This window comes from Biomphalaria glabrata, chromosome 3 (genome assembly GCF_947242115.1).
Source record: "Biomphalaria glabrata chromosome 3, xgBioGlab47.1, whole genome shotgun sequence".
Lineage (NCBI taxonomy): Eukaryota > Metazoa > Mollusca > Gastropoda > Planorbidae > Biomphalaria > Biomphalaria glabrata.
The window spans coordinates 43,546,120-43,572,073 of record NC_074713.1 but is presented as its reverse complement, the minus strand read 5'-3'; the positions used below and the strand labels follow the sequence as shown (position 1 = coordinate 43,572,073).

At 39.0% G+C, this 25,954-nt stretch overlaps 1 protein-coding gene across 2 annotated transcripts in view; it reads left to right on the top strand.

Moving 5' to 3' along the window:
• LOC106063724 (uncharacterized) overlaps positions 1-25,954 on the top strand; it is a 90,210-nt gene that overhangs the window by 6,612 nt on the left and 57,644 nt on the right. For both annotated transcript variants that reach the window (XM_013222169.2, XM_013222167.2), the window contains exon 3: positions 2,382-2,535. In XM_013222169.2, the coding sequence (XP_013077623.2) occupies positions 2,383-2,535 (153 nt within the window). In that variant the 5' untranslated portion in view covers position 2,382. The remainder of the gene's footprint in view (positions 1-2,381; positions 2,536-25,954) is intronic.

The window sequence follows — 25,954 nt, the reverse complement described above, 5'->3', positions numbered from 1 at the left end:
GCTTGCAATGCAGTATATAGTCAAGCTAAAATCCAACCCCACGAACCCTGCTTTTGACTCCATATTTAACCCCACAGAGGTAGAATTATACAATCGAAGGCCTAACGTCATACAGCCGTTGGGCCTTCGAATGAGAGAACCCATCCAAAATTTAACCCCACCCATTGACCAAATCTCTAAAATAGAAACCCCTCAGAATCCTCCTTGGCTAATGAATAAACCCAAATTAAATTTATCCCTCCTTAATTTCAAAAAAGAAAATACAGACCCAAGCATACTACAAGTCCACTTTAGGGAACTGCAGGAGAGCTACGGAGATTGTGGCACCATCTACACAGACGGATCCAAAATGGAGGGAAAGGTCGCGTGTGCCTGCTCCTTTCGGAACAAAACAATCTCCCGTAGACTCCCCGATGGCTGCTCCATCTTTACGGCCGAATTGCACGCAATATTGCTTGCACTTATGGCCGTAAAAGCATCAGAAAGGAGTAAATTTATAATCTGCTCCGACTCCAAATCTGCATTGCAAGCTTTGGGGCGGATGAAGACTGACATCCCATTGGTACATAAGAGCCTGAAGCTGTTGGACCTAATAACAGCCGACCGTAGGGATGTCACCTTCATCTGGGTCCCCTCCCATGTTGGCATTGAGTGAAACGAAGCCGCAGACAGAGAAGCAAAGAGAGCCCTAAATCATGCGGTGTCAGGAACCCAAATTCCCTACTCGGACCTGAGACAAAGTATTGCCTCTGCCACCTGTCGAGAGTGGCAGAACCGATGGGAGGCTGAGACTCACAGTAAACTCAGGCAGATTGTGGCGGATGTCAGGTGGCGGCCCACATCTAAGGGTCTGACAAGGCGTGGTAGCACAACCATGTCCAGACTTAGGATTGGCCACACCTACATCACGCACTCTTTTGTACTGAAGAGAGAGAAGCCCCCACTTTGCGAGTACTGTGACTCTCGCCTCACCGTGGAACATATCCTCGTTGATTGCCCCAGATACCAGGATGTCAGGGCGAAATATTTTAGAGCCACTAATCTAAAAACACTATTTAATAATGTCGACCCTGGGAAGGTACTGGGCTTTATTCGGGAAGTGGGGCTATCTACGAAGATGTGACTTCTGAATTTGTGAACATGCACTATTTACATTAGATTTTTACCAAATATTTAAATTTTTACTACCTTTACTATTTTAACTGTGAATAGACCTTGATTTTAATTATATGACTGTATAGAATCTGGCCCTTGTTGTTTAGAGAGAGAGTAGTCCTTAAGGGACTGCAGGCACGACATGGCCTAAATTGTGCCGATGTGCCTCAAATCAACAAATCAAATCAAATCTAGGTGTATAAATTATTAAATGAAACCATTGTATAACTTATAACAGGTTTCCCGCGGCCTTCTGGCGATTTACCGGGAGCTCCTGGAGCTCTCCTGAAATTGCAAAATATACGAAAAAGTCCTGGAAATATCCGGAAATTATTAAAATCTTTAGAAAACTCATACAAATCTCCTGAAATATATAGACAAAGTTTTGGGGTGTCATTCAATATGGAAAACCTACGCATAATATAAAAAAAAAACGGCATTATGCAATATTTGTAATTGTGGAATCTAGTGAAAGAAGCTTCTCGCACCTCAAACTAATGAAGAATTACTTGAGGTCAATAATTCTCGTAGATAGATTAAAACATTTGGTAATTCATGCTATTGAGCGTGATCTATGTAGGAAGCAGAATTATTATGATATACAATATGACTTCGCTACACGCAAGGCTCTTGTAGTAATTCTGTGCGTAGTAAAGAATGAATAAAATGCAAAGACGAATATATTTTCTAATACAAACTCTTAATTTTCACTTATTATCCGTATCCCTACCCAAACTGGGCCCCGCGATATTCGTTTCGCATTGGGCCCACAATGGTTAACTCCGGCCCTGCTATTTAATGACGGGTGAATACAGAGTAGATTACTTGTTTTCTTTCCATGTCTTCTTGGTCACAATGGTAAAATCCGGCCCTGCTATTCCCCCCCCTTTTTTTTTTCGCATCTAATATTACGTGGGGTAACTCTATATATATATAGATGGGGGGTAGGGTTGAAACAAAATAGCCCAATGACTGTGCCATCACTTTTAAAGCTTTGACTTGGCAAATGTAAAAAAAAAAATGTTGTTTCTTTAATATTGTACGATATTTAAAAAAATAATAATATCCATTGTTTCTGTAAAGTCAGTTCTTTCCATAAAAATGTATTTCAATTTTAAAATAAGTTATTCAATCGACGTATTGATTATTGAATAGAAGTGTTAGTACAGCTTGAACTCCTATCTAGACATTGATCTAGTTCACACGGTCTCTGCTTTATAATACAGCATGAAATCCACGAATGGCGAGTTTCTAAAGCCTCATCAAAGTACCATCTGCAGGGATACAGAGAAGACTATAGAGGACACTGCACAGGAAAGTTTCCTCAGAGAAAACAACAGCATGGTAAACAAAGATGGACAGAGGTCAAGCTATCTACTTGTAAGTACTTTTTTGTATGTATTTGCTTGCTGGGTCAATGGTGTATCTGTGCATGTGAGTATGTTGGGTCAGTGGAGAATTTTGTGTATGTTGGGTCAGTGAAGAATTTTGTGTATGTTGGGTCAGTAAAGAATTTAGTGTATGTTTTACTAGTGGAGTATTTTCGAGCATACATTTTAAAGGCAATGAAGTTTCAATGTCTTTAAAAAAAATCATAACTATTTTCTTTTTTTGACAATGAAGTTGAAATCATAGAAGCAGCCTCAGTTACAAGTAATATATTCACGTACCTACACTTTTATTTTTTTTATTGTCCCACGAAGACGCGGTGGCTGAGCGGTAAAGCTGTTGGCTTTCGATCCGGAGGGTCCCAGGTTCAAATCCTGGTGAAGACTTGGATTTTCAATTTCGGGATCTTTCGAGCGCCTCTGAGTCCATCCAGCTCTAAAGGGTACCTGACATTAGTTAGTGAAAAGTAAAGGCGGTTGTGCTGGCCACATGACACTCTCGTTAACCGTGGGCCACAGAAACAGATGACCTTTACATCCTCTGCCCTATAGACCACATGGTCTGAAAGGGAAACTTTTACTTACTTACTACCCCCCCCCCCGATCAAATGACTCCCGAATTCCACCCAAAATCCCTATCAATGTCCTGCTTTAGAAACAAATCTCGTTGGGCGAAGTCTTTCCTGTGTTTGGGTCAAGTCGACATGCAGCTGGGGCTTGGATTCAAATTTAAAAAATAGGAAGATATTAATGGGACATAATTCGAAATATAACGAATATAAGTTAAGTAAAAAAAAAAAATTTGTATATTATATTAAAATTGTATAAACAATTACTCAAACATTAAAAGCATTAAGACAAAATTTACTCCTGATTTTAAAAAAAATAGAATTGTTACACTTATTTTACCTAGTCCATAAACAAAAATACTTAACCTATATTCTAGAGTATAAAACTATAGTTAAAATGTTAATGTATGCACATTTTAGTTTAATTACATTGCTTTTCGAACTCACTAGATACACATTGATCTTACATCATTTAAAATCTAAAATTCGCTTCTTACATTTCTAGTTGGGATAGTAGATGAGTCTTGTTAAGTCATTCACACCTCAATGTACTTCATTCACCAATCGTAAACAAACAACATTTAGCCACATGATCTCTTCTATAAAAAATTTAATACACAGTGGCTATCACGTGAAAGTCTTTTTCGTTGTTTTATCAATATTATCACGTGACTAAATGTTGTTTGTTTACGATTGGTGACTAAGGTCCATTATATATGACATATTGTGGGTGACCTTATGTCTTCCCTTACATCTTGTGCAATGATGTCCAACATTCTTTGACCGAAAGAGACTTAAATAGCTCTGACGCTGGTGTCCATTATGATCCTACTACATCTGTAGACAATAGGTCCAGAGACTGTAGGTAGGCGGGAATATTTGCATTGGTGAAGAACCAACAGAAATCCACTTTGAAGTATTGAATATTTTAATAATTCCAAGTGAAATCATAGTATTAGTGAACACACTTAATATTGTACGCTAGAATTAGGCTATAATTCAATTTCCATAGAAAATCCAAATATTATGGCCTCCATCAGTCGCGAAGGTACTATGGATCATTTCATCCGAATGAGATGAATGCCTGGGCATTGGGTATGGTCAGAGCGATGACTACCACACATCAGTTCCCCCCTCTCCACGCATCTAATGTATAAAAGGGATCAGGAAGTGCCGGATCAACGGCGTCGCAGGCTCTGCTAGGGTGCAGCACTGCTGTAAACTGCCTATGGGTCGCCGGCTCCTGTTTCTTCTTCAGGGTTGACCTCAAAGCTTTTCTCCTGTTTCGGTTTATCTACAAGTCAGCAGAGGTTTGAATTCATAGTTTTTCTCCTAGGCTCCTAGGTCGGTAGCGTGCCCCCCTCCCACCCTGCTCGAAGCTTGCTGGGTTAGGCTTCTACATAAATATTGATTCATTATTTAACTTACAACTTGTGGTCATCTAGCTGACTGGACAGCATTGGGCACTCTTCTATTTGTACATGCACAACTTATTTGAAGTTCAAGGTTGTCGAGCACTCGGGGCAACGGAAGTCAACACAAAATGTCAATTTCTGATTGCCTCCCCTGCATTATATTAGTAGAGATACGAAGGCTCCAGAATCAAATGTGCAGGAACATATTTTGGTTACGTTCTCTGACAACCTTGACATTTGATTACGTGACAATTTCCGACTCGTGGGTAAAAAAAAAATCTCCACAGAGTCCATCGGCACCAAGCCTGCGTGGTATGGGATGGGAAAGGGACAGGTAGGATTCGTCCCGCGGGTCGTAGCTTGCGCATCACCTATCTAGTTGGTTACAGCAACGATCTTCTGTTCACCACCCTAACTCTTAAACTTGCGTCACCTCTTTGCTTTCCCAGGAGTAACCATTTTGAATTTCACTTCCTGTTACTGCTATTACACTTCAAGCTAGAGTTTTAGAATGTAAATGTTATCCTTTCGAGGTATCCTTGGGTTCACACAAAAATGTCAGTCCTAAATTTATAAAGAAAAGGTCCTAGGCTCACACAGAAGCTGTCTTAGGTTCACACAGAAGCTGTCTTAGGTTCACACAGAAGCTGCCTTAGGCTCACACAGAAGCTGTCTTAGGTTCACACAGAAGCTGTCTTAGGTTCACACAGAAACTGTCTTAGGCTCACACAGAAGCTGTCTTAGGCTCACACAGAAGCTGTCTTAGGTTCACACAGAAGCTGTCTTAGGTTCACACAGAAGCGTCGGTCCTAAGTTCATAAGGAACCGGTCCTAGGTTCATAAAGGAACGATCGTAGGTTCATACAGAAGCGGCCCTGGGTTCATACATTAGTGGTCCTATGCTCATACAGAAGCAGCTCTAGGTTCATAGAGAAGAGGTCCTAGGTTCATACATTAGTGGTCCTATGCTCATACAGCAGCAGCTCTAGGTTCATACAGAAGCGGCCCTGGGTTCATATATTAGTGGTCCTATGCTCATGCAGAAGCAGCTCTAGGTTCATACAGAAGCGGCCCTGGGTTCATACATTAGTGGTCCTATGCTCATACAGAAGCAGCTCTAGGTTCATACAGAAGCGGCCCTGGGTTCATACATTAGTGGTCCTATGCTCATGCAGGAGCAGCTCTAGGTTCATACAGAAGCGGCCTTGGGTTCATACATTAGTGGTCCTATGCTCATGCAGAAGCAGCTCTAGGTTCATACAGAAGCGGCCCTGGGTTCATACATTAGTGGTCCTATGCTCATGCAGAAGCAGCTCTAGGTTCATAGAGAAGAGGTCCTAGGTTCATACATTAGTGGTCCTATGCTCATGCAGAAGCAGCTCTAGGTTCATACAGAAGCGGCCCTGGTTTCATACATTAGTGGTCCTATGCTCATGCAGAAGCAGCTCTAGGTTCATAGAGAAGAGGTCCTAGGTTCATACATTAGTGGTCCTATGTTCATGCAGAAGCAGCTCTAGGTTCATACAGAAGCGGCCCTGGGTTCATACATTAGTGGTCCTATGCTCATGCAGAAGCAGCTCTAGGTTCATACAGAAGCGGCTTTGGGTTCATACATTAGTGGTCCTATGCTCATGCAGAAGCAGCTCTAGGTTCATAGAGAAGAGGTCCTAGGTTCATACATTAGTGGTCCTATGCTCATGCAGAAGCAGCTCTAGGTTCATACAGAAGCGGCCTTGGGTTCATATATTAGTGGTCCTATGCTCATGCAGGAGCAGCTCTAGGTTCATACAGAAGCGGCCCTGGGTTCATACATTAGTGGTCCTATGCTCATGCAGAAGCAGCTCTAGGTTCATAGAGAAGAGGTCCTAGGTTCATACATTAGTGGTCCTATGCTCATGCAGAAGCAGCTCTAGGTTCATACAGAAGCGGCCCTGGGTTCATACATTAGTGGTCCTATGCTCATGCAGAAGCAGCTCTAGGTTCATACAGAAGCGGCCTTGGGTTCATACATTAGTGTTCCTATGCTCATGCAGAAGCAGCTCTAGGTTCATAGAGAAGAGGTCCTAGGTTCATACATTAGTGGTCCTATGCTCATGCAGAAGCAGCTCTAGGTTCATACAGAAGCGGCCTTGGGTTCATATATTAGTGGTCCTATGCTCATGCAGGAGCAGCTCTAGGTTCATACAGAAGCGGCCCTGGGTTCATACATTAGTGGTCCTATGCTCATGCAGAAGCAGCTCTAGGTTCATAGAGAAGAGGTCCTAGGTTCATACATTAGTGGTCCTATGCTCATGCAGAAGCAGCTCTAGGTTCATACAGAAGCGGCCCTGGGTTCATACATTAGTGGTCCTATGCTCATGCAGAAGCAGCTCTAGGTTCATACAGAAGAGGTCCTAGGTTCATACATTAGTGGTCCTATGCTCATGCAGAAGCAGCTCTAGGTTCATACAGAAGCGGCCCTGGGTTCATACATTAGTGGTCCTATGCTCATGCAGGAGCAGCTCTAGGTTCATACAGAAGCGGCCTTGGGTTCATACATTAGTGGTCCTATGCTCATGCAGAAGCAGCTCTAGGTTCATACAGAAGCGGCCCTGGGTTCATACATTAGTGGTCCTATGTTCATGCAGAAGCAGCTCTAGGTTCATAGAGAAGAGGTCCTAGGTTCATACATTAGTGGTCCTATGCTCATGCAGAAGCAGCTCTAGGTTCATACAGAAGCGGCCCTGGTTTCATACATTAGTGGTCCTATGCTCATGCAGAAGCAGCTCTAGGTTCATAGAGAAGAGGTCCTAGGTTCATACATTAGTGGTCCTATGCTCATGCAGAAGCAGCTCTAGGTTCATACAGAAGCGGCCCTGGGTTCATACATTAGTGGTCCTATGCTCATGCAGAAGCAGCTTTAGGTTCATATAGAAGCGGCCCTCTGTTCATACATTAGTGGTCCTATGCTCATGCAGAAGCAGCTTTAGGTTCATATAGAAGCGGCCCTGTGTTCATACATTAGTGGTCCTATGCTCATGCAGAAGCAGCTTTAGGTTCATATAGAAGCGGCCCTAGGTTTATTGAACATTTCTAACCAACACTGTGTCAGGTGTGCAGATTTACACAACAATTCTAACCAACACTGTGTCAGGTGTGCAGATTTACACAACATCGCTACTACGAACTCTACGATAACGAAGTAGCGTTCCGGAAGCAGACATTGACGCATGACATTGACGTTGACATTGACAATTAGAAGTGACATTTTCCTGTCATACTGTCATGTGTTTATGTTTTCCCACGTGAGATCGAGGATGCCGTTCACGTCTGTTCTCATCTTTAATTTCCCATATTCCATTTGAGAAAACAAAAAATTAGGATTGGATTTTTTTTTCTATATTTTATTTCATTATCTGAAACATGAAACTATCATCTTTTAATAATAATACAATGATGAGGTCAACAAATTCAATACCGTACGGTTATACCATTTTGTATGCACTCATAGTAAAACGGCCCAGCACTTTAAGGGTTAATGTGGTAGTGGATTAGCCTAGGCCGAATGGATGGGCAACCATGTACGTGCTTGCCTCTGAATTCTTCCAGAGGTTTTTTTTTATTACGTAGATGTAGATTTAGTCAAAATCCAGGGAAGGGGCGGGGGTGCAAGTGCACCACCATGAACCCCCTGCGGGTGCCCAAGCATTATTGATTCAAGAGTTTAATAAATTAATGTTCAGGAAAATTTTGCGCATCATCTTCTAAGTCTAAATCTAAAGGCCTATCATTAGAATATTATAAAGTGTAGTAACTTAAACAAGTAGTGCCTTCACTGAAGTACAGTTGTAAAGATGTGCTAGTATTGTAACTGGAATAGGCAAATTTGTAGTTCAAGTCCGACTATGTACGATTTAATATAGGCTTGCAATTCTTTGCACTATAAAGTGTGTCACATATTCTATAGCATACTAGTCGTGACGATTTGTTTTCATTTGCACATAGCTACAGTTATTATGAGTTCCTCAAGATCGACTTTCACAAGACATTCTATATGGTGATTTAACAGAAGACAGGAGATCCGCTGGTCGTCCACTGCTAAGGTATACTGATGTATGCAAACGCGACATGAAGCTCTTCAAAATCGGCACTAACAGATGGGGAAAAGTGGCACTGGATAGATCTACATGAAGAGCGATCATTAAAGGAAAGGTTCTAGATTGCAGATGCCATACAAAATAGTAGTAGAAAGAAAAGTGAAAGTACAAAGGATTGGCCTCTTTAGTCACACAAGAAGTTGCAAAGGGAAAATTATTTAGTTAAGGTCTAGAATTTTTTTTTTTTTTTTTTTTTTGCCAATTATCTTTCGATGTGATAAATGTTACGTTTTCTTTGAACAAAAGTCTTACGGAGTTGCGGTCGGTGTCAGCGCTCGATAAAACAGCAGGTTAAACACGTCCGCAAGTTTACAATAGAAGAGATACAAGAAAGTTCTTCACGTGCCATCGTCCGAGTCAAAACGTTGATTTGGATCAAACGAAGCACTAGCAACAGGAGGAAACTAACAAAATATACGAGCAGCAGCAACATGAATTAACTGCATTTGCTGGGTATTTGAGTGATGAAACTGCAGATATATATGGCACTGAGTAAATGTCTTTGAGCGTTCGGTTTGTTGATTGCGATTGTATTCGACTTCATTGGTTTAGTTCCTGTGGTTCAGAGAGACGCAATGCATGTGTCTAATGTCATTGTATAGTCTAGACATAGACAAACTACTCGGCCAAATCTGCACTGTAATGGCTAGTATTCTTTTCGGTAACTGTATGTGTATAGTTTCTTATTTTTTTTATTTCATGAAAAGAATTATTTACTGTGCATATAATATCGATTAGGTATGAGAGCCTGAGTGGGTAGAAGGGGGTCTTTTCTTTAATATTATAACAAGAAAGTTGAGACTACTACTTTGAGCCATGGGTGGCAGTTTTCATGCCTCTGCAAAAAATCCTGCGAGCGCCCATGTACCCAGCTCAGACAAGTTCAATTCTGTAATGGGTAAACTATTAGTCATGAGAAGTCATAACGCGAATCGATGCCGATGGTTCGTTTTCCGTTCCTTAAAAGTCGCTCTACTGACAGCGTGTAACCCAATCTACATCCCCCCTCCCCCGGCCATGAGTGCAAAGTCTTACTATCATTTTAGGTTGTCACCCTGTCAGGAGTACATAGCCTCTCTCTTATAACTACTGTCTTTCCGCTAATAATTACCTAGTCTCCTGCTAATAACTATGTAGCTTTCTCTCATGACAATTGTCTCCCTCCCATGACTACAGACATTCTCTAATGACTACTGTATCCCTCATATAACTAAAGTCTCCTTCTCGTGATATTTCAATACAAGTCACCAACTTTTACACATAAAATCTTATGGTCTGTTTTTATAAAACTATTCAGTCATTTTTTCAAATATCAAAAACACAATCTAATGGTTATCCGAAACTTTGCCCGAAAGAGCAAGGCGTTCAGACTGTTACACATGCTCAATTTATTGAGAGATTCTTCTTAACTTTTCACGTTGATTTTAGTACCTGGTGACCGAGCCTCGCTCGGTTGAATAATTTTTCGTGGAAAGTTGTAATTGGCCTATTATTGGACTGTAAGAAAGTCTTTGCAGTGTTACTTCTGAAATGGTTACGTTCTGACATTTTATATAGCAGTATTGCATGAACTCCAGGAGCATTGAAGCAAAACTTTTGTTATGTCCCGTAGTCATTATGACTTTTGTTTTTTCACGAAACTTCTGAGCTTCATCCAACATCAAATGATGCTCAATCTCCAGGTTACTAGAAAATGCTTCACTTTTCTTTGCACTTTTCCCGGATCGACTTGGAAATAATTGCCTTAATGTTTTAAAGAAGGTTTCATCAAATCCTTTTTCAAACATAAAAAGTCGGAGTAGATGTCACAGTTGATTCTAAAGTTTAGATTTATAGTGTAATAATTCGGCTTCAAAATAAAATATTACTCTGCATAATTTTGCATGAATGTCAATTGTCTATTGAAGTTTAATTGTATTTTTATTATATTGCTAACATTGAGTTGTTTGTTCATGTTGGACCTACATAGGTGAAATATGTTCATGTTAGACCTACATAGGTGAACTATGTTCATGTTGGACCTACATAGGTGAACTATGTTCATGTTGGACCTACATAGGTGAAATATGTTCATGTTGGACCTACATAGGTGAAATATGTTCATGTTGGACCTACATAGGTGAAATATGTTCATGTTGGACCTACATAGATGAACTATGTTCATGTTGGACCTACATAGGTGAACTATGTTCATGTTGGACCTACATAGGTGAACTATGTTCATGTTGGACCTACATAGGTGAACTATGTTCATGTTGGACCTACATAGGTGAAATATGTTCATGTTGGACCTACATAGGTGAAATATGTTCATGTTGGACCTACATAGGTGAAATATGTTCATGTTGGACCTACATAGGTGAACTATGTTCATGTTGGACCTACATAGATGAAATATGTTCATGTTGGACCTACATAGGTGAACTATGTTCATGTTGGACCTACATAGATGAACTATGTTATTAAAATCTGATTAAAACAGGGTGTTTAACTAGAACAATAAAACATTGTTTGGGGAGCCGGGGGAGGAGGGGTGCAAAAGATCATTGTAAGAATATATGTCAAACATTATCAATATGAAAGTGTTTTAAATCAACCTCGTGGAGTAATCCAACTCTTGTATTCAAAGTTTCATCAGTAAATAATGAGTAAATACACCCAAACTCTAGACATATAATGATGAGTTTTTTTTAAGACCGAAGACCAATGAGGTGCTTTCTTCTGTGTCAGTTAAAGCAAGTTGGCGCTTAAGCCGGTCTCTAAAGTGTTTCTTGGATGCTCCCTATCATTTCATCCCCGTTCACTTCATCCCCGTTCACTTCATCCCCATTCACTTCATCCCCATTCACTTCATCCCAGGTCATTTCATCTTCTGGTCATTTCATCTCCTGGTCATTTCATCCCCTGGTCATTTCATAAAGGCCATATTGCAGAAATTCAGATAAACAATCAAACTATAGAACAAGTACAAGAATATAAATATCTAAGTACAACCATCAACAACAAACTGATATGGAGTGAACATTGTCAAAACCTCTAGTCTACACAAAAATTCACCAACGACTCTTCTATCTCAGAAAGCTAAGAAAATTTAACATCGACAAAACAATTATTAAACTTTTCTATACAGCAACCATCAGCAGTCTAATTAACTTTGCCATCACCTGCTGGTATGTTAATACTTCACTGGCACAAATACTTAGACTAAATAGACTAATTAAAAAAGCATCGCATATCACTCAAATACAGCTACCATCTCTTGAAGAGCTTTTTCATGAAAGATGCCTTTCCAAAACACTCTCGATTCTTAAGGACAACCTGCACCCATTAAACCACTGTTACATAAGATCTGAACGAATTGGTGTCTCCTTTCCATTAGGACTAAAACAGAAATATTTAAAAACTCCTTTATCCCTCTGTCGGTCAGAGTGCTACAAGATCAGCTGTCGTCATCGAGAAGTACATAGAAGTCAAATTCATAAAGCGCTGGTTGTGAATGTGTAGAAGTCAAATTCATAAAGCGCTGGTTGTGAATGTGTATGTGGTTTCGTGTGTGAATGTTGTTCGAATTTTTCATCTATACTGTTATTGTACAGTAGGTGCGCTGATGTTGTCAGTTGTAGTCAAACTGAATTTCCATTTGATTGGATCAATAAAATTATCTGATCTTATCGTCATCTCCTGGTCATTTCATTTCCTGGTCATTTCATTCCCTGGTCATTTCATCTTGTGGTCATTTCATCTCGTGGTCATTCCATCCTCTAAGACTAATCCATCAAATAATAATTGTAAAAAGTATGAAATTAACAATATTTCATATATTTATTTTCATTTACATCACAAAAACATGGCACATAAATAAGAATAGAATAAAATGTAATTTAAAATATATAAATGTAACATCTATAGATAGCGACAATGTAAAAATTGTTTTTGCTTGTTAATTGAAATCAATAAGATAGGCACAGAAGACGATCCATTGATTTGTATTGCTGTACATCCTTTGCAATTTCTTGGCCAAACGTTCTATCAGGGTTTGAACTGACACGCTCATATTCAAGAACGATTGACAATTCAAGATAAACTGAAAGATGGCCGTCAGGAGATAAGTTATCAGCGGCAAGACCATAAGTATTCTAATCGTTCTCATCTCTCAAAAGATTTCCACTACTTCCACCACCACACCCTCGACTTTAATGATAAATTGTGAGCGTAGAGCGGAATAATCATAATTATTCAAATTGTACTTCTATCTCTATCTCTCAAAAGATTTCCCTTACTTCTACAACATGTTGCCCTTTAATCATTTCATCACGGAATATGTGCAGGATAATATTCACCTCTTTTACATCAAATAGAAACAATATAACTAATTACAACCCCCCCCCCCTGCTTTCCAGTATGGATGAAATGTCATAAACACGTGTAAGTTCTCAGCAAGGAGGGGGAACTACTTTTAACACTTACATAGCATGTCCAAAATATTAAAAAGTATTCTAAATAAACATATTTATATATTAGATTAAATGAGTGCTTAAAGGCAAAGCTTTAATTACATAATTACACAATGACTATGAAAACAAATATTTAATTGGGGGTGAAGTGACCTGGGATGTAATGACAGGTCACCGCCTCTTGGCACCCTTCATCTCACCAAAAGAAACCGTCTTGCATACGTTCGTCCCGCATACATGATACGTGTCCTGTCTAGAGAAACTGTCAAACTATAAGCAGTCCCTCTATATTGTCCAAACCGAAATTCGCAACAACAAAGCTATTTAATAGTGCTGTCACCTTATGTCCATGATGGAGCGCAAACATCTTTCCATTACAGGCAGACCACAAAAAACTATTAGCGGCTTTTCCTCAATCGGGGGTCACTAAAAAGGGTATTCACATTAAAAAAATTACACTGCCATTCATAAATATTCGTCGCTTTCAATTCGTGTTTGAACAATGCCTGAAAAAGGAAGATTTCAATAGCTACCAAACTCTACCCTCACATTTGTCGCTACCAAACTCTACCCTCACATTTGTCGCTACCAAACTCTACCCTCACATTTGTCGCTACCAAACTCTACCCTCACATTTTTCGCTACCAAACTCTACCCTCACATTTGTCGCTACCAAACTCTACCCTCACATTTGTCGCTACCAAACTCTACCCTCACATTTGTCGCTACCAAACTCTACCCTCACATTTGTCGCTACCAAACTCTACCCTCACATTTGTCGCTACCAAACTCTACCCTCACATTTGTCGCTACCAAACTCTACCCTCACATTTTTTGCTACCAAACTCTACCCTCACATTTGTCGCTACCAAACTCTACCATCACATTTGTCGCTACCAAACTCTACCCTCACATTTTTCGCTACCAAACTCTACCCTCACATATGTCGCTACCAAACTCTACTCTCACATTTGTCGCTACCAAACTCTACCCTCACATTTTTCGCTACCTTTATTTTCGCTCTTAAAAATAAATACGAGCATTGTCATTTTGAATCTATCACACAAGTACCACTCTTACTAACACTTATGTAGGTTAATTTATTTGGAAGGAAACACAATCTGCCGAGGTCTGTTTATAGCAATGGGAAATACTGCATTCCTCATTAATCTTCGGACTCGAAGACACGCCTTTTTATTATTTGCACGATTCATAAATTGTTTACACCATAGACATATATATCTACTACTAGACTGGAAACCGGAAATGAATTATTATCTGCGACTGGTCGATTGTGAACATTTTGTAGATGTAGTAGTAGAAGTAGTAGTAGTAGATTTGAACTACTTTACAAAACAACGCCTTAATTCAACTTTCTAAAAAATGTTCACGACATTTTTTGTAGTGTTAAAAAGTCCCCATGTCCAGTCCAGATATAGTATATATAAGTCTATGGTTTACGCTTTAATTGCGGAGACGGGAGACTTGTAAAGGCATTTAGGTGGTTGCATTGGTAAAAAGGCGTAAATGTATACTTAAGGGCTTTCGGGCCTATTGATTCATTAAAACTTGTTCATGTTTGCCAGGAAATGTTCTGGTGCAGTAAGCTAGTGACGTGGGTGGTGTCAAGTTTTAATATTTTTATTCGAAACACTTCATAAAATATGTGCAGCCAAAATTAATTTAATATTTTTATTCGAAACACTTCATAAAATATGTGCAGCCAAAATTAATTTAATTTTTTTTTTCATAAAATATGTGCAGCCAAAATTAATTTAATATTTTTATTCGAAACACTTCATAAAATATGTGCAGCCAAAATTAATTTAACGATAATGAAATAAAATGTTTAAAACCAATATAACTTGATCTGAGATTTTTTTTCTTCTCATTTACATATATTAACGAAATTTTAAAGAAAATCGTTAAATTCATTTTCGAATTAAAATCGTGCTACTTTGGTAGTGTAGCCAATGTATGATAAAGATATATATATATAGATACATATACATATTTCATGTGTGTGTGTATATATGTGAATACTTGCTCTCCAAAACATATAACAATGAGTTATGATTTCAGTGCTTTTTACATTTCAAGAAACCGTTTTAGAAATGGTCAATAAGATTTAAGTTTTTTTTTAATATTTGTTTTTCTATTAAATTAAATGGTAATATTCTTTAATTTTCTTTGCTGTTCGGTTATGTCATATTTTTCTTGAAAGGAATCCTTTGCAAGCAGATCAATATTACTTTGGTTGACATGCATTTTTGAAACTCAATATACGACATTGTAGATCTAATACTGAGCAATAAATTTGTTTTGAGGACAAAACAAAAATGTTTCAACTTGCTATATGTATTTAACCCTTAAAATGATTAAATACTTCGCTATGGTGGTGGTATGTTTAACCCTTTAACACCCCTGATGTAGTTATGCATGTGATGGGCTTGAAGTCAGTAACACAGACCAAAAGCGCAAAATACCTAGATGTTATAATAAACTGTCATGGAATCCTCATATTGATAAAACTATAACAAAAAATCAAACAAAGCATTAGGGTTTATTAAAAGAAATTTCTATAAATCAAATAAGAACATAAAACTAAAATGTTATTTACGATAATAAAATATGCATCCCCTGTTTGGGACCCCTCCACTCAAGAAAACATTAAGAAACTGGAACAGACACAAAATAGAGCAGTGAGATTCATAACAAACGAATATTCACATTTGACTAGAGTAACACCTTTATTAAAATCACTAAATGTAGAAAGCCTTCAGGACAGAAGACTCAAAAGTAAAGTAGCAATCATACATAAAACACTGAACCATAATCTTCAAATACAAAAACAAAATTTAATAAAATATTCTGAAAGACACAAAGATAAAGGCATATTCCTCGTCCCATATGCTAGGACAAATTTTTACAAATACTCCTTCTTCACTAGTGCTATTAGAGCAGGGAATGGGTTGTCTGAGCCAGCCAGGAAAACTTGGCAGAATTTAAGTCATTGGTTAATATGCATAAATGAATGCATCTTATTTTTCGAAGTAACATCTGTATTATATAAGATAAGTCCAAAGGGAAAGCTGTAAACCTCAAGTTTAGTGACGACTTGGCCTATATGAAGTTGTTGAAGGTAAACACACACATACGCTGGTTTCTATTAATAGTTCACGGGTAAACCCGCTCGCTCACTAGCCCAGCGCCTCGTCACTTCCATAAACAAAGCATTACTGTTGACGAGGCTAAGTGATCCAAGAATGTCTGCCCCGTGTCAAGTCGTGTATACATTACAGATCCCCCCCCCCCACTCCTCGGACCTATGTAATGGAATGGCTTGAAGTAGTTTGACCTTAACCACCACCTCCCCGTTCCATCGCCACCTGAATCTGGTCGTCTGGCTACTACCTTTTTTTTTTTTTTTGTTTTAAATACACGTTTTACAGGGCTTGTGTTTTTTTAAACCCAGAAACAGGTTTATTTATCTTTCGGCCCCCCGCGTTAAGTAAATTTATTGACAATCGCCTTGCCTTCTGCACTGTCCCTATGGCTAGCTAAAAGACACACTTACGTAGTCATGAGAAACACTGGACTCATTCTTTATGTTCGAACTCGAAGACATTGCCATTAATTAGCCAAAATTCGGACGACAGTATACATTTTTGGATAAATTTCCTTCAATTTATCTTTCTGTTATGTATTAGAAATCTATACTTGATGACATTAGTACGATAAGGGATCAGGGTTTGTGGTTCTTTCATAGGATTCGAAAGGTTGGAAGTTTCTGCTCTCACCGAGACCATTTGTTAAAGAAGTCCTCAACACTGACCTGCAACGTCGTGCAGACCTGTGACGTGGCAACGAGCTATTGGTCCAAACTGCCCACAGGTTGTGACGATGTGGGCCAGCGTTAAGGCCTTCTATTACGATTGGTCTCGTTCTCACCCACACGTGACACTATTTCCTCTTTTAGAATACTTTTTAAATTTAAAATTAATCCACAATATACGCTTTGACTCGACCGAGAACGACTACTCTGTTAGCACCACACAACAACTTTGAAAGCGTAAACCATTTTTGAGACTCTCCAAGTTTTGTATTAGCTACACATTCTCCGATAAAGTTTCATATTCATATTTTGGTTCACATATGACAAAACCCTAAGGTAACTGACATTTATTGAACTTCTCTACAGTTTCTAGTGCAACTGAGTAAAAAAAAAAAAAGAAAAAAATATTTTTTGCCTCTTTTCCCTTACGAATAACTTCATATGTAACTATATTTAAATAACTGTCAAGTGTGGTCCATTAAAAAAAAGAGAGATGGACCTTGAAGTAGTAGATTCTGTACTTCCAGACGCACATCTTTTAAGTAATGGATATACCTTCGAGGCGCAAGGCCCCTCAAACAACTCGAGGGCGTTGGCGGTCGCCCACGTCGCCTACCTTTAACAATTTAAAACATAGTGTCATCTATGTGACCCTATCAGTGTCCCTAACGGCCCATTTGTGTACCGGCTCACCGGGCATTTGCCCAAATGCCCATATTACCTGGTTAACTGTGTGGCTTAATGCCCCACTGGGATCCAATCCATCTGTCCTCGCTGAGCTGTCTAAGCTAATGAGTCTATTACTTCTCAGCTAATTACTGTGTACATTTTAAAATGGCCCTGGCGAGGACATGCGAGATGTTTCAACTTTTTGAATGAGACTTTACGCGATGATAGAACGAGTGTATCACGTGACAAATGACGAATAGAGGAAGTGTGAAAATGAGGCTAGCGCACTGAACTATATTAAAAGCCTACTGTATTATTAGTTAGAAAAAAATGGGCTTATCTACTATATAGGCAAGTAACATCATCTGCATCTATCGAGTCTGAATTTTAAAGTCATTTAAAGTCAAGCATAGTCATATAAAGTCATCTCCTCACGATAAGATCAAAGAGGTTTACGGGGATTCGGAAAACTAAATCATACATCTTTATTATTATTATATTACGTCTGATAAGATACGACAAGGCTACGTTGTGGCCACTGATGAATCTACATAAGCTAGAACTTAGGGCCCCCACAAAATATTCCCAGGGATATTTTCCATCATTTTGAAGAAAGAGAAAAAGAAAAAAAGGCCTTATGTTGATTACAAGGTGCCCCATACTTCAAAAACCTTAGGGCCTTATGTTGATTACAAGGTGCCCCATACTTCAAAAACCTTAGGGCCTTATGTTGATTACAAGGTGCCCCATACTTCAAAAACCTTAGGGCCTTTTGTTGATTACAAGATGCCCCATACTTCAAAAACCTTAGGGCCTTATGTTGATTACAAGGTGCCCCATACTTCAAAAACCTTAGGGCCTTATGTTGATTACAAGGTGCCCCATACTTCAAAAACCTTAGGGCCTTATGTTGATTACAAGGTGCCCCATACTTCAAAAACCTTAGGGCCTTATGTTGATTACAAGGTGCCCCATACTTCAAAAACCTTAGGGCCTTATGTTGATTACAAGGTGCCCCATACTTCAAAAACCTTAGGGCCTTATGTTGATTACAAGGTGCCCCATACTTCAAAAACCTTAGGGCCTTATGTTGATTACAAGGTGCCCCATACTTCAAAAACCTTAGGGCCTTATGTTGATTACAAGGTGCCCCATACTTCAAAAACCTTAGGGCCTTATGTTGATTACAAGGTGCCCCATACTTCAAAAACCTTAGGGCCTTAGCCCTTATGAAAGTCTAAATCCAGTCCTCATTGTGGCAGAGAGCTTGTCTAGCTGAAGATGCCGGGTAGCGTACGTTTACTTCAGATGCAGACACAGTCCCATCACTCATTTTTATCTGGGAGAATGGGCGAATATTTTCTACAAACAATAGATAACTCTACAATCTTCCGTGTTTATATGTTCTACACTAGAAGAGTGGGTACCGGGTTGGCTTGAGAAGCCCGAGAAGGCTTTAAATTGATACTACACTTATATAAAATAAAAATATATGCCTTGTTTTTTTTTAAGTATTTTTTTAAAATTGTGTTTCTTTTAACCTTAGATTGAACGAAAATACGTTATCTTCTACTATTATTTTACAAGGCTCTAAACAATGGCGTAGCTAGGATTTGCCATCATTTGGGGGCCCCGGGGCGCTTGACCTCTTTTGGAGCCCTGCATTTGGCGTAATATTTTATGTAAACAAAAATTTCGAACTCTCATTTGGGGCTCCTCTCAAGTAAGGACCTGGGGGATTTTCAAATTCCCCCCCCCCACCCTAGCTACGCCGCTGGCTCTAAACAATGTTATAAGCCTACTAATGAGACAATGTTATTTCCAACGTGCCCCTCCACTTCCCCTTCCCAATCCTTAGTATAAAACACAGAAAAGATATTTTTTTTTGGTACATATTTCTAATTGTGTCACTTGTACCAGTGTGTCTTTAAACATGTAGTGTACATTAACATGCAAGTGTGTATGTATGTATGTATATGCGTGTGTGTGTGTGCATGGGAGGGGTTACGTTTCTCCTCTTTTGTATCCCCTTTCCTCCCCATCTCCTTTTTTCGCTAAGGGGAAAAAAAACTTTTTTCATAAGTTTACTTTTATACTCGAAACACACTCAAAAAAAGTTATCATAAAGTTAGTTTCCTGAGTATTTTCTCTCTACATTATGATATTTTAAAAAAAATTGTCCTAAAACAATTTGACTAATTGTTGAATGAAATAAATGTGGTAGTCTTTAGTAATAATATAAAATGGTATTTTGAACAAAAATTAACTCACTCCAGTAACAAGTCTTTTCAGTCTGGCGTTATGGAGTCGTCTGTCTTACCCAAGACTGCTGACAACAACACCACTCTTTTTGAAGAGGGTATGGTGTCTTGGTTTGTCTTTAAGTGTCTTTAATGTAGGTAACACAATCAACAAGTAATGTCAATGTCTTTCTTTACGAATATTAAGGATGAGTGCAGAGTTTCACATCACTACGTAACCCACTTGCGTTCTACATATTTTCTCATATCTAATGCAGACAAAGCCATTGTTGCCGGGGGTCTATTTAATTTTTTTAAAGTCTTCTGCGTCTGTCTTCTGCTAGTGCTTTTTTTGGGGTCTCAAATGTGTGTCCCGCAGCTTTTGCGAGGGCTCTCCAATTGTCACTTTCAGAGGCCATCTGCTGCCAGCTACTTTCCTCTATGCCACTGATGACAAAATGGCGCCTGAGTTGATCTTTATAGTGATTACCTGGGGGCACCTCTGTTATGCCGTCCACCTTTAAGCTCACCAAAACGAGGTCGCCTTGGCATGCGGTCCTCCACATGCGGGATAAGCGACCCAGCGCAGCTGTCGAATGGTAAGTAGTGCTTCTATACTGCCTACACTGGCCTCTAGCAGAACATTATTTGTAAGGTTACCCTTTATGGAGCGAAGACACCTTTGATTGGAGCGTCCGAGGAGCTTTAGTTGCCTTCTATAAAGCACCCAGGTCTCATGCCAGTTAAAAGTGTGTCTGCACTCCAAACTATTACATTTACATAGACACCCTTTCAAAATGTTGCGATCAATTTAGTTTTGGTGCCCCTTTATACCAGCGCCCTGGGTTATGTACCGAAACTCTTGAGTTACTCGCCTAAGGCTGGGATTTTTCAGGGTTTTTATGGCGTCCCATAGTCCAACCAGTTCAAAAAGGTAAATTGTCTAGATTTAGGGCAACGAATGACGGTTGGTCGTTGTGGTTTTTTATATACAGACTGTTAAATCAAATCACTGTACATATATTCTTTTAGTTTACGGTTTCCAAGATGCTAAGTGTCCAGAGATAAGGTTGTTTACCTACGGCAGTGGTGCTCAAACAACGGCCGCCGGCCTTATCCGGCCCTTGACGCGGTGTTATGGAGTGTGAGTGCGTGTTTCTATGGTGACGGTGGGAACAGGTTAGCTATGCAGTGTGAATGATGCCAGATAAGTGGCGCTGTTGTCAGAGGTCTTATGTAGGACAAACTGAGAAGACGTGTTATTGTAGTCAGTTAATTTTTGTTCAAAATACCATTTTATGTTATTACTAAAGACTACAACATTTACTTCATTTTATCTCAGGTTGATTTTGTTTATATTTTAATAAAAGTTCTATTTAGTTCTGTTCACAAAAAAAGTTATTAAGTTATTTCAGATTTTAAATTTAAAATATAATACGCCTACACGCGGCAAAAAAGATCAGAATGAAACTGAAGAGGCCCAGTTCCATTGGACTTTTTTGTGTTGATGTGATTCTTACATGCGTGTGACGTGATGACTCTAACAAGCATGTGACGTGATGACTCTAACAAGCATGTGATGTGATGACTCTAACAAGCGTGTGATGTGATGACTCTAACAAGCATGTGATGTGATGACTCTAACAAGCGTGTGATGTTATGACTCTAACAAGCGTGTGATGTTATGACTCTAACAAGCGTGTGACGTGATGACTCTAACAAGCCTGTGATGTGATGACTCTAACAAGCGTGTGATGTGATGACTCTAACAAGCATGTGATGTGATGACTCTAACAAGCGTGTGATGTTATGACTCTAACAAGCGTGTGATGTGATGACTCTAACAAGCGTGTGATGTGATGACTCTAACAAGCGTATGATGGGATGACTCTAACAAGTGTGTGATGTGATGACTCTAACTAGCATGTGATGTGATGACTCACACGCTGTGATGTGATGACCGTGACGAGCTAGTCGGTAATTAATTTGTTCCCAGGCAGAAAAAGCATGGGGACCACTGAGTTACAGTTCACAGACACCTGATAGCACCTAGATAGACACTTGAACAACTCATCTCTCTGGGCGCTTACAAATGTCTCAGCTTTGATCCACCAGATAAGCATCATGGGAAGGTGAATCTCTTCAAATGTCACGAGCCTCGTTCTGAGACTAATGAAAAGTTACAGGGCCGTTAAAGCTTTTTTTTTACCTGGCAGAAGCTGATAAGAGTATTCTCTTGACGCCATTTTGACTGAATGTTTCACTCACCGGTTTGTACTTTTTAATGTGTATGTGTGTGTGTGTTCTTGAGTGTGAGTGACAATGTGAAGTACTTTCCCGTACCTACAAATCTGACACCTGGTTCTCTTTAATGCTCTACGCTGGAATGGTCCAGTTCATGCAGTACAAGTAGGACATAAAAGTTGATACAAAGTTGATAAATAAACATCAACATTAACATTGCATTGTAGTTGGCATCTTTCTAAAGTAAGGTCATAAGTTCATCTGATCCCAAGAGATTAGTCCACCAAACCATTTAACAAAGAAAGGAGACGGTCTTTAGAATACCTGTCAGCTGGCCTTCAAGTCCTCACATGGTGGTCACTTAACAGGAATATAAAGATCTTGTATTTTCTTGGGTGCGCTGCCATCGTTCGCGTAGACCCAGGAATGAAAGTGACCAAGGGACAACACCCTGATATATGGCGTGACCCAAGCACTGAATCGACTGACCATCAAGGAAGCGCGACATAGTCCAGTCTAACTTTGGGGGAAAACTCTTCTCATTGTCCTTCTGACTTTGCAGCGCCAGGTGTCATGTCCCCCCTCGCTGACTTTCAGGTGATCCCGATTGACAGTATTTAACAAAAAAATCTGGATACATACATATCATCGTCTACCCCGAAACTTATTAATTAGCCTTACAGGATGTAATTTGAATACCAGAACACAGGGTCATGTAAATGTGTAATGGCTGGAAATAGTCTTGCTAAAAGTTGTCACATGTACTTCGTTTCTTCTTTGGTTGTTTCCCTTGGCTGACCCAAGTCACAGAAGAGATTCTCTCTCTTTATTTAAGCACATATCTATTGGTCTACCGAATCTTGTCAACTTTAAAATTTATAATAATATTTTTATTATCCGTTAGGATATATGTCTTACAATTTGTGCTTTAAGAATGTGTCAATTAGACGTCGTATGAACACCATGTATTGTCACTGGCTTCGCGCTAAGTCCTTTTCCATTTTTGTTGTTAGAATAATTTGTATAGGCAAGTGAACATTTCGAGAACCGTGTCCAACCAAGGTTTTGCCCATTTCGAATATGTGACTTGAATAGTGTATAGTGAAAAGGATAATGTTCTCTTGTTTTGGCTGTTCGAAACAAAGTAGAGAGTATCTGGCCTACAGTTGATCACAGTTGTTTGGACTTCAATTAGGTTACGAGTTAATACTTCTGGTATTCTTTCCATTAAATATCGACATTTAACTAAACTGACTAACTAACTAAACTGACTAACTAACTAACTAAACTAACTAACTAACTAACTAAACTGACTAGCTAACTAAACTGACTAAATAACTAAACTGACTAACTAACTAAACTGACTAACTAACTAACTAAACTAACTAACTAACTAACTAAACTGAATAGCTAACTAAACTGACTAAATAACTAAACTGACTTACTAACTAAACTGACTAACTAAACTGACTAAATAACCAAACTCACTAACTAACTAAACTGACTAAATAACTAAACTGACTAACTAACTAAACTGACTAAATAACTAAACTGACTAACTAACTAAACTGACTAACTAACTAAACTGACTAACTAACTAAAACTGACTAACTAACTAAAACTGACTAACTAAACTGACTAACTAACTGACTAACTAGCTCAACTGAATAACTAACTAAACTGACTAACTAAACTGATTAACTAACTAACTGACTAACTAACTAAACTGACTAACTAACTAAACTGACTAACTAACTAACTAACTAAACTATCTACATTTGCACATTAGCCCCCCCCCCTTTTGAGCGTATAAAGCGGTCAATGTGATGTGACTTCAATTGTGGGATTCCCCCAGCCCCCGCAGCACTGTTACTGGCACCTTCAAGCTACGGCCAAAAGTGGACGGCCGTGACGCATTGTCCCCCCTCTTGACAACGGAAGCAGCATATCGACTGACCACTGGCTAAGTGACATGGCACGAAGCTAACAAGCAGATCTAGATATAACACTAAACGTCTCAGCCCACCTCAGTCTAATAAAACAGGCTTGCTTCAGACTCTACACTCGTGATTGAGTCAATGAACTCGTATAAGAAATCAAAAAGCAAGCTTTCATAACTTGTTGAATTAAAATCAAACATATGTCAACCGTGTTCTTATAAGTGTCAGTGATATATGACTGTGGTTTTACTGTTTTATTAGGGATTAGGCAATTACTTCTTGCAAAGTTTGGGGGTAACATAAAGTGATTGCGTCAAATAATCGTCGATTGTATTTCTTGAGTTTATTTAACTATCAAGTTTTTAAAACTGCTTTTATTTCTCAGTGCCGTGTAGGTTTGTGATACTGTCACTTCATTTCTTGACTTGATGTTTCGAGGTTATGGCGTGGGGAAATGAAGCTGATTTTTTTTTTTATCAAAGTGATTTGTATTAATTAAGGTAATTATTTTTTTTTACCAAAGTCGTTTATATTCTGTTGGCTAGGTGGATTTTATGAATCTGTGGATTATTTTGATCTATGGATTATTTTTATCTGTTGATTCTGTTGATCTGTGCATTATATTGATCTGTGGATTATTTTGATCTGTGGATACTGTTGGTCAGTGAATAATGTTTTTTTTTTAGTTGATACTGCTGTGTTGTTTTGTTATAATTGTTCGAGTGTTCCATCAGAATTCAAGATTATTACATCCTTGCCCAAACTTTCTACAGGACAGAGGTGAAGAAGGGAGGGGGGGGGGAGATCGGTTCGAACCCAGGAGAGTAGAGACGACAGTTCAGAGCGCATACTACACGACCAGGCAGTCGTGTGTGGATTTATTTTGGTCTGGTGTATTCTGTTGTCACTTGGATTTTATTTGTCACGTGGGATAGTTTTGGTCAGCTGGATAATCTTATTTATTTGTATTCTGTTGGTCGAGTTTGAAAGACTTGTCTATCCAGTCATGTTTCAACCTATAAGTTAGTGAGGTCTTGTAATGGAGAAGGTGAGTGACCGGCCTGGAAGGAGAGGGAAATCACAAGTCCAGACTTTTTCATCATAACCAATGTATTTTGTACTTCACTGGACATTGTTGGTGACATTACACAATTTCAAATTAATAATTACGTTTTAGAAAAATAACAATAAAGATAGTTCCAGTGTTTCAAGAGTCTCTGGGATATATGGAAGCCTAAAATAGATAAGGACAGACACAATTGTCACTAAAATATTCACAGTTATTAGTACATTACTCCCAGAACTCCAAGTTTCATCTTATATTTTATATTGTCTTCGTTAGCACCCCAAGGAAAGGTAACTCATTTATGCCATCTACCGAGTCAAGAGAACCGTACAGGAACAAGGAGTCGAAAGAAACATTTTAAACAAAACCTTGATGATATTTTGCTGCGTTCTTTCAATTTGGGGAATGGCTATTTTCCACAGCACCATAGTGAGCATAGTCTACGAAACTGTTTCTTAATTTCACCCCATCATCTCCCCTTCTCGCGAATCCTTAAGCAGTCGTTTCTGTGTATAGGGAATTCCCACTTTAAAAGATCGCAACTTTTTAAAACTCCCACCTTGATAAACATCTGACTTGTAGATCTATGTGTTTGTATAAGTTCGATTTAAATAATTTCACATTCTTGCGAAAGATCGGTCAACCAGTGGCGTGTACCGAGTAGGCCTACTACTGAGTGCGCCAGGCGAGTGTGATACCTTACGATTCGGCGCCACTACACTGCCTGCGCCATACCCTCGTTACGCCGAAGCAATCTTTCTCGAGTACCATAGCTGAAAATTTTGGGACAAGCTGGCTAGACGTTATTGCATAAATAAACCTGGATCTGCATTTCAGATTATT